Source organism: Rhynchophorus ferrugineus, unplaced genomic scaffold, assembly GCF_030347505.1.
Source record: "Rhynchophorus ferrugineus isolate W39M unplaced genomic scaffold, kcgeb_rfMv2 rfM6, whole genome shotgun sequence".
NCBI classification, from domain to species: Eukaryota; Metazoa; Arthropoda; class Insecta; order Coleoptera; family Curculionidae; genus Rhynchophorus; species Rhynchophorus ferrugineus.
Window position 1 is genome coordinate 2626193 of NW_027472585.1, and position 13372 is coordinate 2639564.

At 33.4% G+C, this 13372-nt stretch overlaps 1 protein-coding gene across 1 annotated transcript; it reads left to right on the top strand.

Annotated features, from left to right (window-relative positions):
- The first annotated feature begins 1273 nt into the window (after positions 1-1273).
- Positions 1274-4177, top strand: LOC143198768 (uncharacterized). Its single transcript, XM_076408239.1, has 4 exons — positions 1274-1636; positions 3259-3416; positions 3633-3732; positions 3790-4177. The coding sequence occupies exons 1-4, from the start codon at positions 1321-1323 to the stop codon at positions 4038-4040; spliced, it is 825 nt and encodes a 274-aa protein (XP_076264354.1). The 5' UTR covers positions 1274-1320; the 3' UTR covers positions 4041-4177.
- Positions 4178-13372: the final 9195 nt, after the last annotated feature.

The following is a 13372-nucleotide window of genomic DNA, read 5'->3' on the forward strand; positions in this document are numbered from 1 at the left end:
AAGACCCCTAGTGCCTAGGAACCCCTGAAAAAGCTTTGTTCTTCTTCTTTCTCCATCCCATCACAAGGGTAGATATAAAATCGTAAAACATTTTAGGTTTTGCTTCCCAAGAGGTTATTAGATATTTTAGGTTATTAGAAAGCCCACTTTAAGCAATATATTCACTCTAGGTAGCAAGATGTATTTACATATTGTCGATATTCTTTTTTTTTATAACATTTTTATTAAATACGCTTAGTACAATCTTAATTATAAATTAATTTATTACCACTATTCATTTGTACTTGGATTAATTCGCAAGCAAGAAGAGTGCGACAAAATACAACATATTGATTCCTCAATTATAAAATTATAATAACTATACAATGGTTTGGTCTGTTTTCTAATAGATAAATACCCTTAGTACCAGAACTGTATCGCCGTTCAACAACTTGGCTCTTCTTTCCTTGAAAAAAAACGGTAGAAGATTCTCAAAGACACCCCTAGTCTGTGGATTCAGAGCGTAAGAGCACCAAAGGCCAATTACAGTTGCTGTAAACTAACACAGCCTACTGGATTTTGGACAGAAGCTAATATTTCAAGGTGAAAAGCCACCAAAGTTTCTCGAAAAAAAAACAAAAACTTCGAAAACCATTCTAACAGGTCAATCGTAAAGTCCCCGGCGTGACACATATAAGGCGCTGCTAGGAAAAATGGATAAAAAGGAATTCCTTGTCACAAGTCAGTGAAAACGATGGCAAAAATCCATGAATTGGGTTTCGAATTAAATCCTCATCCACCGTATTCTCAAGATCTGGCCTCCAGCGACTACTTACTGTTCTCAGATCTCAAAAGAATGCTCGCTGGGAAGAAATGTTCGTCGAATGGAGAGGTAATCGCCGAAATTGAGGCCTATTTTGAAGCAAAGGACAAATCGTACAACAAAAATGGTATCAAAAGGTTGGGGGGTCGCTGTAATCAGTGTATCACTCTTGAAGGGAATTATGTTGAATAAAAGAAACTATTTTTTCCAAAAAAAAATGTGTTTTACTATGGTCGGGGACTTTTCATTTAACCTTTTATAAAGGGAAACCATGGAAATTTGGCTCAAAGGTAAACGGTCGCGGACGAAGACAGGCGATACTTTTAAATGAATTAATAATGTTTGTGTTTAAAACCCTCTCCCATTTTATATATAGCAAATACAGAGTTTTCTTTGTTTGATTATCTCTAAATAAAAGTTATCTTATCGCTTCGTTCGATAACGCAATATATAAATAATCCCGGCGGTACAATTATAATTAGTATTAGTCGATAATAAAAGCAGTCAAACTTACGGCCATGAATGTACGAACGGACACTAATCCTTTCATCGGTTTACAAGAAAGTCAAACTCCACCTCCAAGCCAAGAATATCTAGAAGAAAATATTACTGCATATGCACTAAAAGAAAAGGTGACGGTTAAACCATCGATCGAACTCATTCCAGATGTATACGAACGTGCAAACAACGAGGATTTTTGGGTTCAATTAGTTTATAAAGAAGAACATCAGGCATCGACGGATCTTTTAGATGTATTCCGTAGTAAAGGTTTTGGTGTACTCCCTGTTATTTGTTTGCAATATCCACTTGAAATTGAAGATACAGTTAGAACACGTAAGTAAAACACGTAAAGTAACTATTCAAATATTATCTTCATATATGTGAATATTAAACACCCAACTTATATTTTCGTTTTCACTCATTCGAGTTTTATTACCGTTCATTCTGCGGTTACGTAGAGTAATAGAGAAAACTCAATAGGTGTCTCTGGAGAAATATTTCCGGATATCCTGCATTATCTAGATGCGCCTACAATACCTGGAAAACTTATTTTATAACAGGTGGATGACTCGGTCCACTCGGATGACTCTCGATTGGACTTGGGAGTGAAATGATGAAGTTTGTTTCATCCATTGTCACATATCGACGCAAAAACTCGCGTTTATCACGCTTGGTCATCTTCAAACACTGCTTCGGACCATCAACTCGTCGTTGTTTTTGGTCAAAAGTGTGCTCGCGCTGCACCCACTTTGCACAAAGCTTACTCATACCCAAATATTCGTGATTGATATGCTGTACATTTTCAGTTGATATCTTCAGAGTGTCTGATATTTCATTCAATTTCAATTTATGGTCACTCAAAATCATTTTGTAGATTTTGTTAATGTTTTCATCGGTAACAACCTCTTTTGGGCGTCCACAGCGTTCACCGTCTTCGGCGCTGTTTTCACCACATCTAAACTTAGCATACCAATCCTTGACGTTTGATTTTCCTGGAACAGTATCCGGAAACTCGACACCAAGCCAAGTTTTTGCTTCAACTGTATTTTTCCCTTCAAAAAGCAATATTTTATCAACACGCGAAATTCCATTTTATCCATTTTTTTCACAATAACCAAAAGTTACTTCACTCAAAATGCTATAATTCACAAACTGATAATACGACAGATGTCAAATTTATACACGCATCTTTTGAGGGCTAGGGCTAACTAAAAAACATATGGATTTAATTCTAGTAACACCATTTATGTGTCAGCCGGACTTTTCAATTCAGCTGTTATATTTTGGAAATAATGTTTAATGTTGATTCAGATTTCTTCTGAACCAGAGTGAGTTTGCATAGTTTAGCAATAGTATGTCTCTTCTGTTCTCTAGCGAGGTTATTTCTGCTTCAAAATACATAATTTCCACTGGGCCTGTTTGGAATGCGCTTAGATCCAATCTGACAGCTTTATTGTGAATGGTTTTTAGTTCCCTTAAGTATGAAGGGGCTAGGAGTAATACATTCGCTACTGTAATACATTTTGGACGGTGTGACTACCTCGTAAATATTAATTAAAGTGTTTCTGTGAGCGTCCTTAGTAGTATCCAGACAGTAATCTCTTAGGTAATTTAGGTGTAGCAACCATATCAGGAGGGAACTCTAAGGAATTCGTGTGAATATTTGTTTTTATAGAAAATTTTATGAAGAAAATCTGGTAGATTATTTAAACAGCACTCAAGTGTTAACTCACTGAGCTCGTTGAGATTTACAATAGCAGACAATCTAAAGTTTCCAAGTGTTCTATGGACTTCGGTATCAGATTTTTTAAAATCAAATAACAGAAGTGTAATAAACGTCGAACATGTAATATTCTGCGTTTCATTAGCAATTGTGCTGTCTGAAAACATGTAAAACTGTGTTAAAACTGAGATGAATCAAATCAAATTTGTGACAATCAATCTATTTATTTCAGTGAGGGAGGAAATAAACAAACGAAACACATGTGAAGGATTATTAATGATTTTCACGGGAATGTATCTACATCATGCTGTTATGACATCAGTATGGACCGAATTCATCACTATGTATTGTCACCGCTTAAAAAACAAACCAAGAGTTTTTATATTTCAGGTAATATTCTGTTTTAATGTGAATGTTGCTTTTAAATATTCTATTTTGCCTTTTCCTTCAATGAACTGAATTCAATGTGCAAAATTAGATTAAGTAATAGAATAGGACGAAATTTTCCCAAATACTTGCTGTACACCATTCAAAAGAGGCTTGTTGCAATCAACTCTTATCTTAAAATATGTTAAAATTTAATATTTACAAATGTTTTATCTCTAGCGTGAACCAACTGCCGTACAGCACGATGGATCTCTGCGTAGCAAAAAAGCATACGAATCACCGGCAGAAGCCGATATACTTATCGCGCTCAATACATCTGGTAATTTTAATACCAACCAAAAACACGAGTTTATTTAATTTTTATTTCGTATTTAAGATGTTGATATGTTTCCCACCTTAACCAAGTGTATTAATGATTACGGCGACCAAGAAGACATAGCCAGTCTATTAACGATGTGCATTAACCATCACGATAGCGTATCACTAGTATCAACGATGACAAGAAAACTTTATTTAACTTGTCCTAGCGGAAAAAGCTTACAACAATCAATACTCGAAAAGCTCGACAATATGGAAAATTGTATTGAAGACATCAAGAAACGTGTTAGAGCAACAGATCAGTTATAAATGGCAAAGTCACTAATAATAAAAACAAATAATATTAAAATTATATGTTATGTTGTAATTTATACAATGTTATAAATAGTCATAGTGTAAATTTTTATATAACTCTAAATTATATTCATTATTATAATCAAAAAATAAAAAATAAATTAAAAGGCGTTTATTTTTTGAGGATGTACATGATATTTCAAAATAAACGTTGCAAGTTTCAAGATTTATTTGCGAAATGCATCACATGATACCACTATAGAGTAGCATTAATGTTAAGTAGATCATGTAACAGGTCAATTGAAAAGTCCCCGGCCTAGCACAGTAAAACACATTTTTTGGCAAAATTAGTTTTCTTTATTCAACATAATTCCCTTCAAGGGTGATACGCTGATTATAGCGACCCTCCAACTTTTCGATACCATTTTTGTGTAAAATAGACCTCAGTGTCGCCGATCACCTCTTCATTCGATGAAATTTTATTCCCAGCGAGCATTCTTTTGAGATCCGAGAACAGTAAATAATCACTGGGAGCCAGATCTGGAGAATAGGGTGGATGAGGAAGCAACTCGAAGCCCAGTTCATGGATTTTTGCCATCGTTTTCACTGACATGGCACACGGTGCATTGTCTTGGTGAAACAGCACTTTCTTTTTCTTCAAATGCGGCGGTTTTTCGGCAATTTCGTCCTTTAAACAGTCCAATAACGCTATATAATATTCGCTGTTGATGGTCCTTCCTTTTTCAAGGTAGTGAATGAAAATTACTCCATGCGCATCCCAAAATACAGATGCCATAACCTTATATACCAATATTATCTCATACCTAAATATTCCTGAATTCAATTTCAATTTGCGGTCATTCAAAATTATTTTGTGGATTTTTTAATGTTTTCGTCGGTAACAATCTCTTTTGGGCGTCCACTGCGTTCACCGTCTTCGGTGAGCATTTCACCACGTCTAAACTTAGCATACCAATCTTTAATGGTTGATTTTCCTGGAGCAGTGCCTGGAAACTCGGCATCAAACAAAGTTTTTGCTTCAACTGTATTTTTCCCTTCAAAAAGCAATATTTTATCAACACGCGAAATTCCTTTTTATCGATTTTTTTTTTTACAAGAACAAACGTTGCTTCACTCAAAATGTTAATGATACGATAGCTGTCAAATTTATACACGCATATTTTGAGGGTTAGAGCTAACTAAGAAACATATGGATTTAATTCTTGTAGTGCCATCTATGTGTCTGGCCGGGGACTTTTCAATTGACCTGTTACTAGATATAGTAGGTGCAATTAAAAATTGTTTATTGTTTATTTTTATTTAGTTTTTACAAAGATTATTATGTACATATTTTATTTCAAAATGTTTTTTTTGCGTTAAAAATCTCTGATTATTTTTTAATTTTTAGTGAGTTCCTTACTTATTTTTTGAAATTAGTTCAATTTTATTGTTAAAAATATTTTATATAAAATGTATTTTTCCTGAAGCAAATAAACTTTTATAGAGGAGGCTGTTTCTGTTATCATTTCTAAATTCTCCTATCATGTGACATCAGTATACAGTGAAGTTGGGCACGAAAGCATCAAGATCATTTGTTTTGCATGTAAATTATGAATTATATGGCTTAGGTGTTAGTTGTGGTGTGTAGTCCTGTACAAATGCAGATAAAACGATTAAAATCAAAAATACTTCATCATAGGCTATTTATCTATCAAGAAATAATATTTCAGCAGACCGACGTATTTTCCATATCAAGCACCGTTTTTTTATACCACAAATGGAGAAGATTACGATGGCTACAATTGCTGATGATACATACTGGCGATTCTTGCCGTCGGAGACAATAACGAAGAAGCCACTCGAAATTACAACAGGCAAGTGACAAAATAAATAATTCAATCCAAATATAGTAAATAAAAATTAAAGATATCGAATCGGTGAATAAGCAGTTGACGTGTAATCAGACCGCACAAGTACCAATAACAATAGATAATACTATATTCTTCCGTATAGCAACGACAATAAATACCTCGGAATGAATCTTGATGCAAATTTCGATTAAAGAAACGTGTAAAAAGAGTAAATAACTGAAGTTTTTTTTTTTTTTTTTTTATTATTACTCTTCGTGAGTCCACAATCTGCCCTATTGGCAATAAGTATTTCTTCTGTTTATATTATATATACATGGCATGTAGAAAATCACTTCATTAAGCAATCTTCTGTATAAAATATTATCTTAATTAATTAGTCTTATTCTAATGCTTATTCTAAACTCTACATATGTCCAGTAATCAGATCAGATGGTGTTAAACGTTTTAGTCTACGCACTTCACTATCACGTCGCATATTTAGCTGATTAGCGAGTACATTGGGATGCACTGACACTCTTTCGAAGTACTTCACACAAACACGTTGGATTACACTCGTTATAGGTTCTAGAGGAATATCGCATTGTATCACTTTATTTGAAATATAGTACGGAGCATCAACAATGGCACGCAACACCTTATTTTGGAACCGTTGAATGATGGATATATTGGATTTGCTAGCGGTACCCCATAGTTGAATTCCATATGTCCAAATGGGCTTGAGTATAGACTCATACAGCAATACCTTGTTATCTAATGATAACTTGGATTTGCGCCCAATGAGCCAAGACATTTGATATAATTTTAGTCCTAGTTGTTTCCGTTTAGAGAGTATGTGCTTCTTCCAGGTTAGGCGCCGATCTAAATGCATACCAAGATATTTAACATGGTCTGCTTGGGGGAGTTGACGATGATTGATATTTACTGGTGGACATGTTCTTCTACGCAGGGTAAACGTTATATGCGTGAATTTTGATTCATTGGCTTTAATGCGCCATGTCTTCAACCATAATTGTATTTGCTCCAGGTGGGTTTGTAGGTTTATTGATGCTGTGACTGGATCTTCATGGGATGCTAAGATTGCTGTATCGTCTGCATATGTTGCCACAGTAGTTATTTTTGTGGTGGGCAGATCAGCCGTATACAGAAGATACAGTACTGGACCCAGTACACTACCTTGCGGAACTCCTGAATATATGGGATTTAATTCGGTATGTTCATCGCCTTGATTTACAATAAAATGTCTGTCAGTGAGATACGATTTTAGTAGCTGATAGTCCGGATGAGGGAGAAGTTTCTTTAGTTTAACCTGCAAGCCCGTATGCCATACTTTGTCAAAAGCCTGAGATATGTCTAGGAAAGCAGCCGAACAATATCTTTTGGCATTTAGGTCAGCGTTTATTTGGTTTACAAGTCTATGCACTTGTTCTATAGTCCCATGCTTATTGCGAAAGCCACTGATGTTCTGGAATAATTTTTCTTTTTTCTATTATATAGTTTAGTTTTTTTATGTATAACTTCTCGAAAACTTTCGAGATTATTGGTAATAAACTTATAGGTCGGTAGGAGGTCACATCTTCTGGTATTTTTCCTGGTTTAAGTATCATTAATATTTTAGCTACTTTCCAGATACTAGGGAAGTAATTAATTCGTAGCATAGCATTAAATATATATGTTAATAGTTTTATAGCCTTTTCTGATAGTTCTTTTAAAATTTTGCCAGTAATTAAGTCATAACCAGGAGCTTTTTTAATATTAATCTCTCTCATTATTGTATGTTTAACTTTTTTGACCGTTAATTTCTCGTGCGGTAAATCCATTTGAAATGGGGAATCTAGAGAGCTAGTAATTTTATTTTCGTCATCTTTATGTAGCTGAGACTGGAAAGGTTTAAAAACATTTTTTAAGTGTTTTGAGAAAATGTCGGCCTTCTCTTTATTGCTTCTCGCCCAATTATTTTCGCTTGTTTTAATAGGTGGGTTATGCTGCTGGGATCTCCTAAGCTTTTTTGTTGCTTTCCACAACGAATAGTCTGTAGCCTCAGTTGATGTCAAGTTTTCTAGGTATTCTTGAATGCCTTGGTTCTGTTCGATTTGGATTAGATCTCTCAGCTCTTTTATGGCCCTATTAAATTTTCTTTTATTCTCTTCAGTCCTTTGCTGTTGCCAATTTCGTCGTAACTTTCTTTTTTCTGCTATCTTTTTCTGTATTGTACATGATATATGTGTATTTTTTCTTGGAAATGTTTCAATGTTGGGAGCAAGATTTATTGCTGCTATTTCTATATCCATTTCAGTTTGTAACGGTAAGTTTAGAGAGATATTTTGGTCTAAGTTTTCTCTAAATGAGGGCCAGTTAGTTCTATTATTGCACAGAGAAGGGGGTTTATCTTTGATGGTAATTTTTGAAGAAATTGTTACTATTATTGGTGAATGATCAGAAGACAGGTCGAAACATGATTCTGCCTGACACTTTTTTGGATCAATATTTTTTGTAATACAGAAATCTATTGTATCTGGTTTTTTATTTCTGTCTGAAGGCCAATATGTTGGTTCACCAGTAGAGATATGTTGTAAGTTATCTATCCTTATGGCTTTGAGCAGTTCTCTACCTTTTGTGGTTATTATTCTTGAACCCCACATTAAATGTTTTGCATTATAATCTCCTCCTGCTATAAATCTATTACCTAGCGTACGGAAGAATTCTTGAAATTGTTCTGCCTTGTTGTTATGTTTGGGTGGGCAATAAATCGCAGAAATTGTTAATGGTCCATGGGCTTCCTCTATGGTTATACTGGTGGCTTGCAGGTAGTCTTTGCGGAATTTTTCTTTTTCGAAATGCTTTATATCATCTCGAATTATTATGGCTGTACCTCCATGTGCTTTATCATCAGGGTGATTTGTATGATAAAGCTTATATTTAGGAACTTTCAAATAATTTTTGTCCGTAAAGTGTGTTTCGGAAACCATCATAACGTCAATATTTTGTTCAATTACGAACATTTTTAGTTCCCTGGCGTGTTGTTGGAGCCCATTGGCATTCCAGACGGCGATTTTGTAGCTATTGGTTTCAGGCATTAGGCAAGTTTGCTTACGACGGTTGTGAGTAGACCAAGCATCGTACTCATTTGATCCATTAGTTTGGCCATCATATTTTCTAATCTTGAGATGTTGCTAGTTTCAGTAGGTTGAGATATTGTCTCTCGTTTTTGTGCTGAACCATTTTCAACTATTTGGGCATAAGTTATGTCTGGTTGACTTGTTCTGGTGGGTAGATTGGCAGTAGTGGATTGTTTTTGTTGATGCCTTTTTCCCCTTAAGGCAGGATAGAGTTTCTGCTGTAGTTGCTTGTGAACTGCGCAACCCTTGTAGTTCGCTGGATGATTTCCGTTACAGTTAACACATTTCACTTTTTCATCGCGAACTTTACGAGTACAATCTCCTGTCTTATGTTCTCCTGCACATTTTACGCATCTATATGATTTGCGACAGTAAGTCTTTGTGTGCCCGTGCGCTTGACACCTTGTGCATTGTGGTATAATTCTTTTTATATGTGGTGGTTCGCATTTAATAATATTATTTTCCAATTTGGTGATTTCATACACCGCCTTATTGTTTCCATTAGGTTTTATGTCTATATAAAACATAGGCAGAGGTTTTTTTGTCGTGTGATGTCGTATATTGTGAATATTTACGACCTCGTGGCCTTTTTCAGCTAGTGCTACCTTGATGGTGTTAAAGTCCGTCCCGTGATGTAATCCTTTTAATACGAATTTAAATGTTCTCTCGGATTTTGGCCTGAATGTATGGTATTGGGTGTTTCTTTCATCTAATTCTTTTATAAGAACTTTAAAGTGATCCGCTTCGAACAATTGGATTTTAATTGTTTCATAGCTCACTGTTTTAATTGTGTAGTTCGTAGTAATGGTTTTTAATAAATCATGGATGTTTTTTATTATTCCTACCTTATAGACTGTTATTGGTGGTGGTTTGGGAACAACTTTTTCAGGGCTTGGTTGTATGTTCTCTTCAATTTCTTCCGACAGGTTGCTAAAACTGTTTTTTGTCTCTATCGGTTTCTGCAACCAATAGTCACTGATTCTTGTTTGTTTCCTCGCGATTTCTTCTTCTGGACTTCTCAATCGTTTTTTGTTAACGACTGTAGTCCATTCTGATGGTGGAGTTTGCGTTATTGCTGTTTGTTCTAATCTTATATCAAAGTGTGCAGGTGATTTGGTTGAATCGCTATTGTTTGCCATTTTTTAATTTTTAATATTTTATTTAATTTACTTCCAGAGGATAAAAAAAAATAAAATAAATACATTGTTTATTTCACGCACTTCATTTTTCACTTACGTTATTTTAGCACTAGTTTTTTACTATAAATACTATAAATGAATTTCAAAAGGACTGTTGTAAAATAAGATGAAATTATTTTAAACACTAATAAAAATGAGATGCAGTCCTTTTGTCTGGTCACGTAAACACGTATTCACTACACTTTAGGTCCACTATAACTGAAGTTAAAATATAGGAAAACGTATTGGTTAATTGGAAGAAATTCACAATTATTAGTACACAATAAATTGTTATTATGCAGGAAATTGTTGATACCTAAGTGGACATACCGAATTCAATTATATATGAAGACAATATGTAGGTTAGTCGCCAACGATTAGTAACTTTGTAAAAAAATAACAAAATGATTGATATTCAACATATCATGGTGGATAACTATAATTTCTGATTATATTTTATCAAATAAATTAGAAATCTCGACCCATATATGAAAGTAAATACATGTTTATGAATCTATTAATCAGATTTCATTAGATAAATACAATTATGTAAATAATTTTTTAATTTTTGGTTGTTTCTGACACACATCAATATTCTCGTAAAGCTCGTTTTTACTAAGACTAAGACTAATTTTAAGCTAATTTACTAAGCTTTAAAGTCCCTGCAGTCATCGTGAGTACGTATGTATATATGTATTAGTTTATTTTTAGAGTGATTTTACAAGATTCTTATTAAATTTCGTTCTTGCCTCTGTATAAATAAGTACAGAAAATATACACAGATACATTTGCAAGTACTAGGTTGATAAATAAATAAGTGTAGGGCCAATTTCAAGTTAACTCGTGTTAAATAAACAAAAGCAGATAAATATAAATGATAACGGCTACTTATATAATAAGTTTGTTAAGCTAATATAATTATGTATCATTTAATAGACAAAGTTAACAGCAAACAATGCAAAAAATAAGTGTATACATAAAAGTTATGGAAAACAGATTACAAAAGCTCTTATGTTCATGGCATTTTATAAAGAACATTCAAGCTAAATGGACAATAATAAATATGGAACTTGAATGAGAAAAATTATGAATGAAACAGACGAAACCAAACTCAAGCAACCGGTACATTTGTGTTTCATTATATTATTTAAATTAGGATGTCAAAGCTAATATGAACAAAGAGTCAAAGTGGACGTGGCAACATTGCGGTACATTGCATTTTAACGTCATAAATTTAAATGAGGTGAGTTCGCTATTTTAATGAGTTATTTTGCAAATACGTCATCTAAATTTGTGACGTAAAAGCGTCGCAATGTTGCCGCATGCATCACGTTAGACAAAAAGCAAAACACAGTAGAACCAAAATAAAACAACTATACTGGTTAGTCGGAAGATACTCTCAACTTGATCTAAAGTAAGGTAAGCCATTTTGGACCTATGGGGTGCAAATATGGGGTTGCACTAAAAATTCAAATCAACTAGTCATACAACGCTGTCAAAACAAGGTTCTTCGATTGATCACCAGTGCCTATCGCTATGTAACTAATGAAGAACTGCACGATGACCTGGAAATCAAATGGATTTGCGAAGAAAGAAGATTATTAAATCATACTAACGTGGAAGCAATACAACTGCTGGACAGCGCGCAGGATGTCAGGAGATTGAAACGAACAAAACCATACGAACTTATATAAAGTGTATACATTTAGTGTAAACTATAGCTATAAGTTAAAAATTAATAAATAATTATAATTTTATAAATGAGGAATATATACTAATGTATTTTCTCGCACTCGTCTTGCTTGTTAATTAATCCAAATACATAGGAAAAGTAGTAATAAATTAATTGTAAATTAAGATTGTACTAAGCGTATCTAATAAAGATGTTATAGAAAAAAATGTTGCCGCATGAATTCTGAGTTTTAATTCAGTTTGGCTTTGACAATCAACAAAATTCTAATCTAAATAAAATAACTGAACAAAAATGTTATCAAATATAATTTATTTTAACATTATAGTACATCTAAAAACTACAATTAATTATACAGCCAAAATAGTTTATTGGTTAGAGTTATAGCCTCTTGTTACTATTGCTTTCAATAGTTTTGCATACGTCTGACAACCAGACGACTTCGACAGGCTCATTCGTTTACGTGTTCGAACTAATCAAACAGCATCGTGTCTCTTTTAACTAGAATAAAATGAGAAAGAACATATTGTCCGATTCTGAAACGAATTTACAAATTGCGGCAATTTTGCGAATTACAAATTGCAATCGGAACATGCGCTTGCAGAGCACCAGTTCGCCACTTTCGAAGAAATTAGAAAATGGCTCGATGAATGGTTTTGCTCAAAGGACAAACAGTTTTTTTTTGGTATGGCATATTAGAAATTAGGAATAAAAATTATATAATATTCCAAATGTTATAACATCAACACAATTACTAGGATATGATAATTTTTAATTTTCAAGAATTTTGCTGTTTATAGTTTATTTGTTTTTATTTGTACTGTTGATATTTTGGTTATAAATGTAGTAATGGATAAAACATGAATTTGTGAATTTTATCAAAAAAGCTACTATAACACTTGCAATTTGAACAGGCATATGAGATGAAAAATGTACCAAAACATTTTAACTTAAGCCCCAACAGAAATATTAGGTTAGTTTGTAAATTCAAGATAATTTATTCTTTTTATATTATATTCTTCAAATATACGAATAATTTGCAAGAATTGGCAACGTTATAAATTTAATTCCTTGTGTGCATGCTATGATCCTCCAGAATTATACTTTTGTATGTCACGTTATCATCATAGAATATTATACTACTTCTACGGTTATCATATATGATTTCTTAAAATAAATACATTGTGAACGAATTTATTATTCGGACTTACTTTATGCTAACATAAAGTGATATCAATGTTACAAAAATATCAGTAATAACCATATTTATTGATGTGTGATCTCATGAACAACAAACTAAAACCCTTATGAATCTCACATCATGTTTAATAGAGCTTTTATGACAGGAAAGTCTAGCAGCAATCATAGTAACAATTTTAGTAGTTTGTTTTTTTTGCAGTAAACAATGTTATCGATTATTATTTAGTTAGCCGCAATACTATTATTATCTAAGCTTACGTACGAACAATAAATCAGTAATATTCGGATAAGA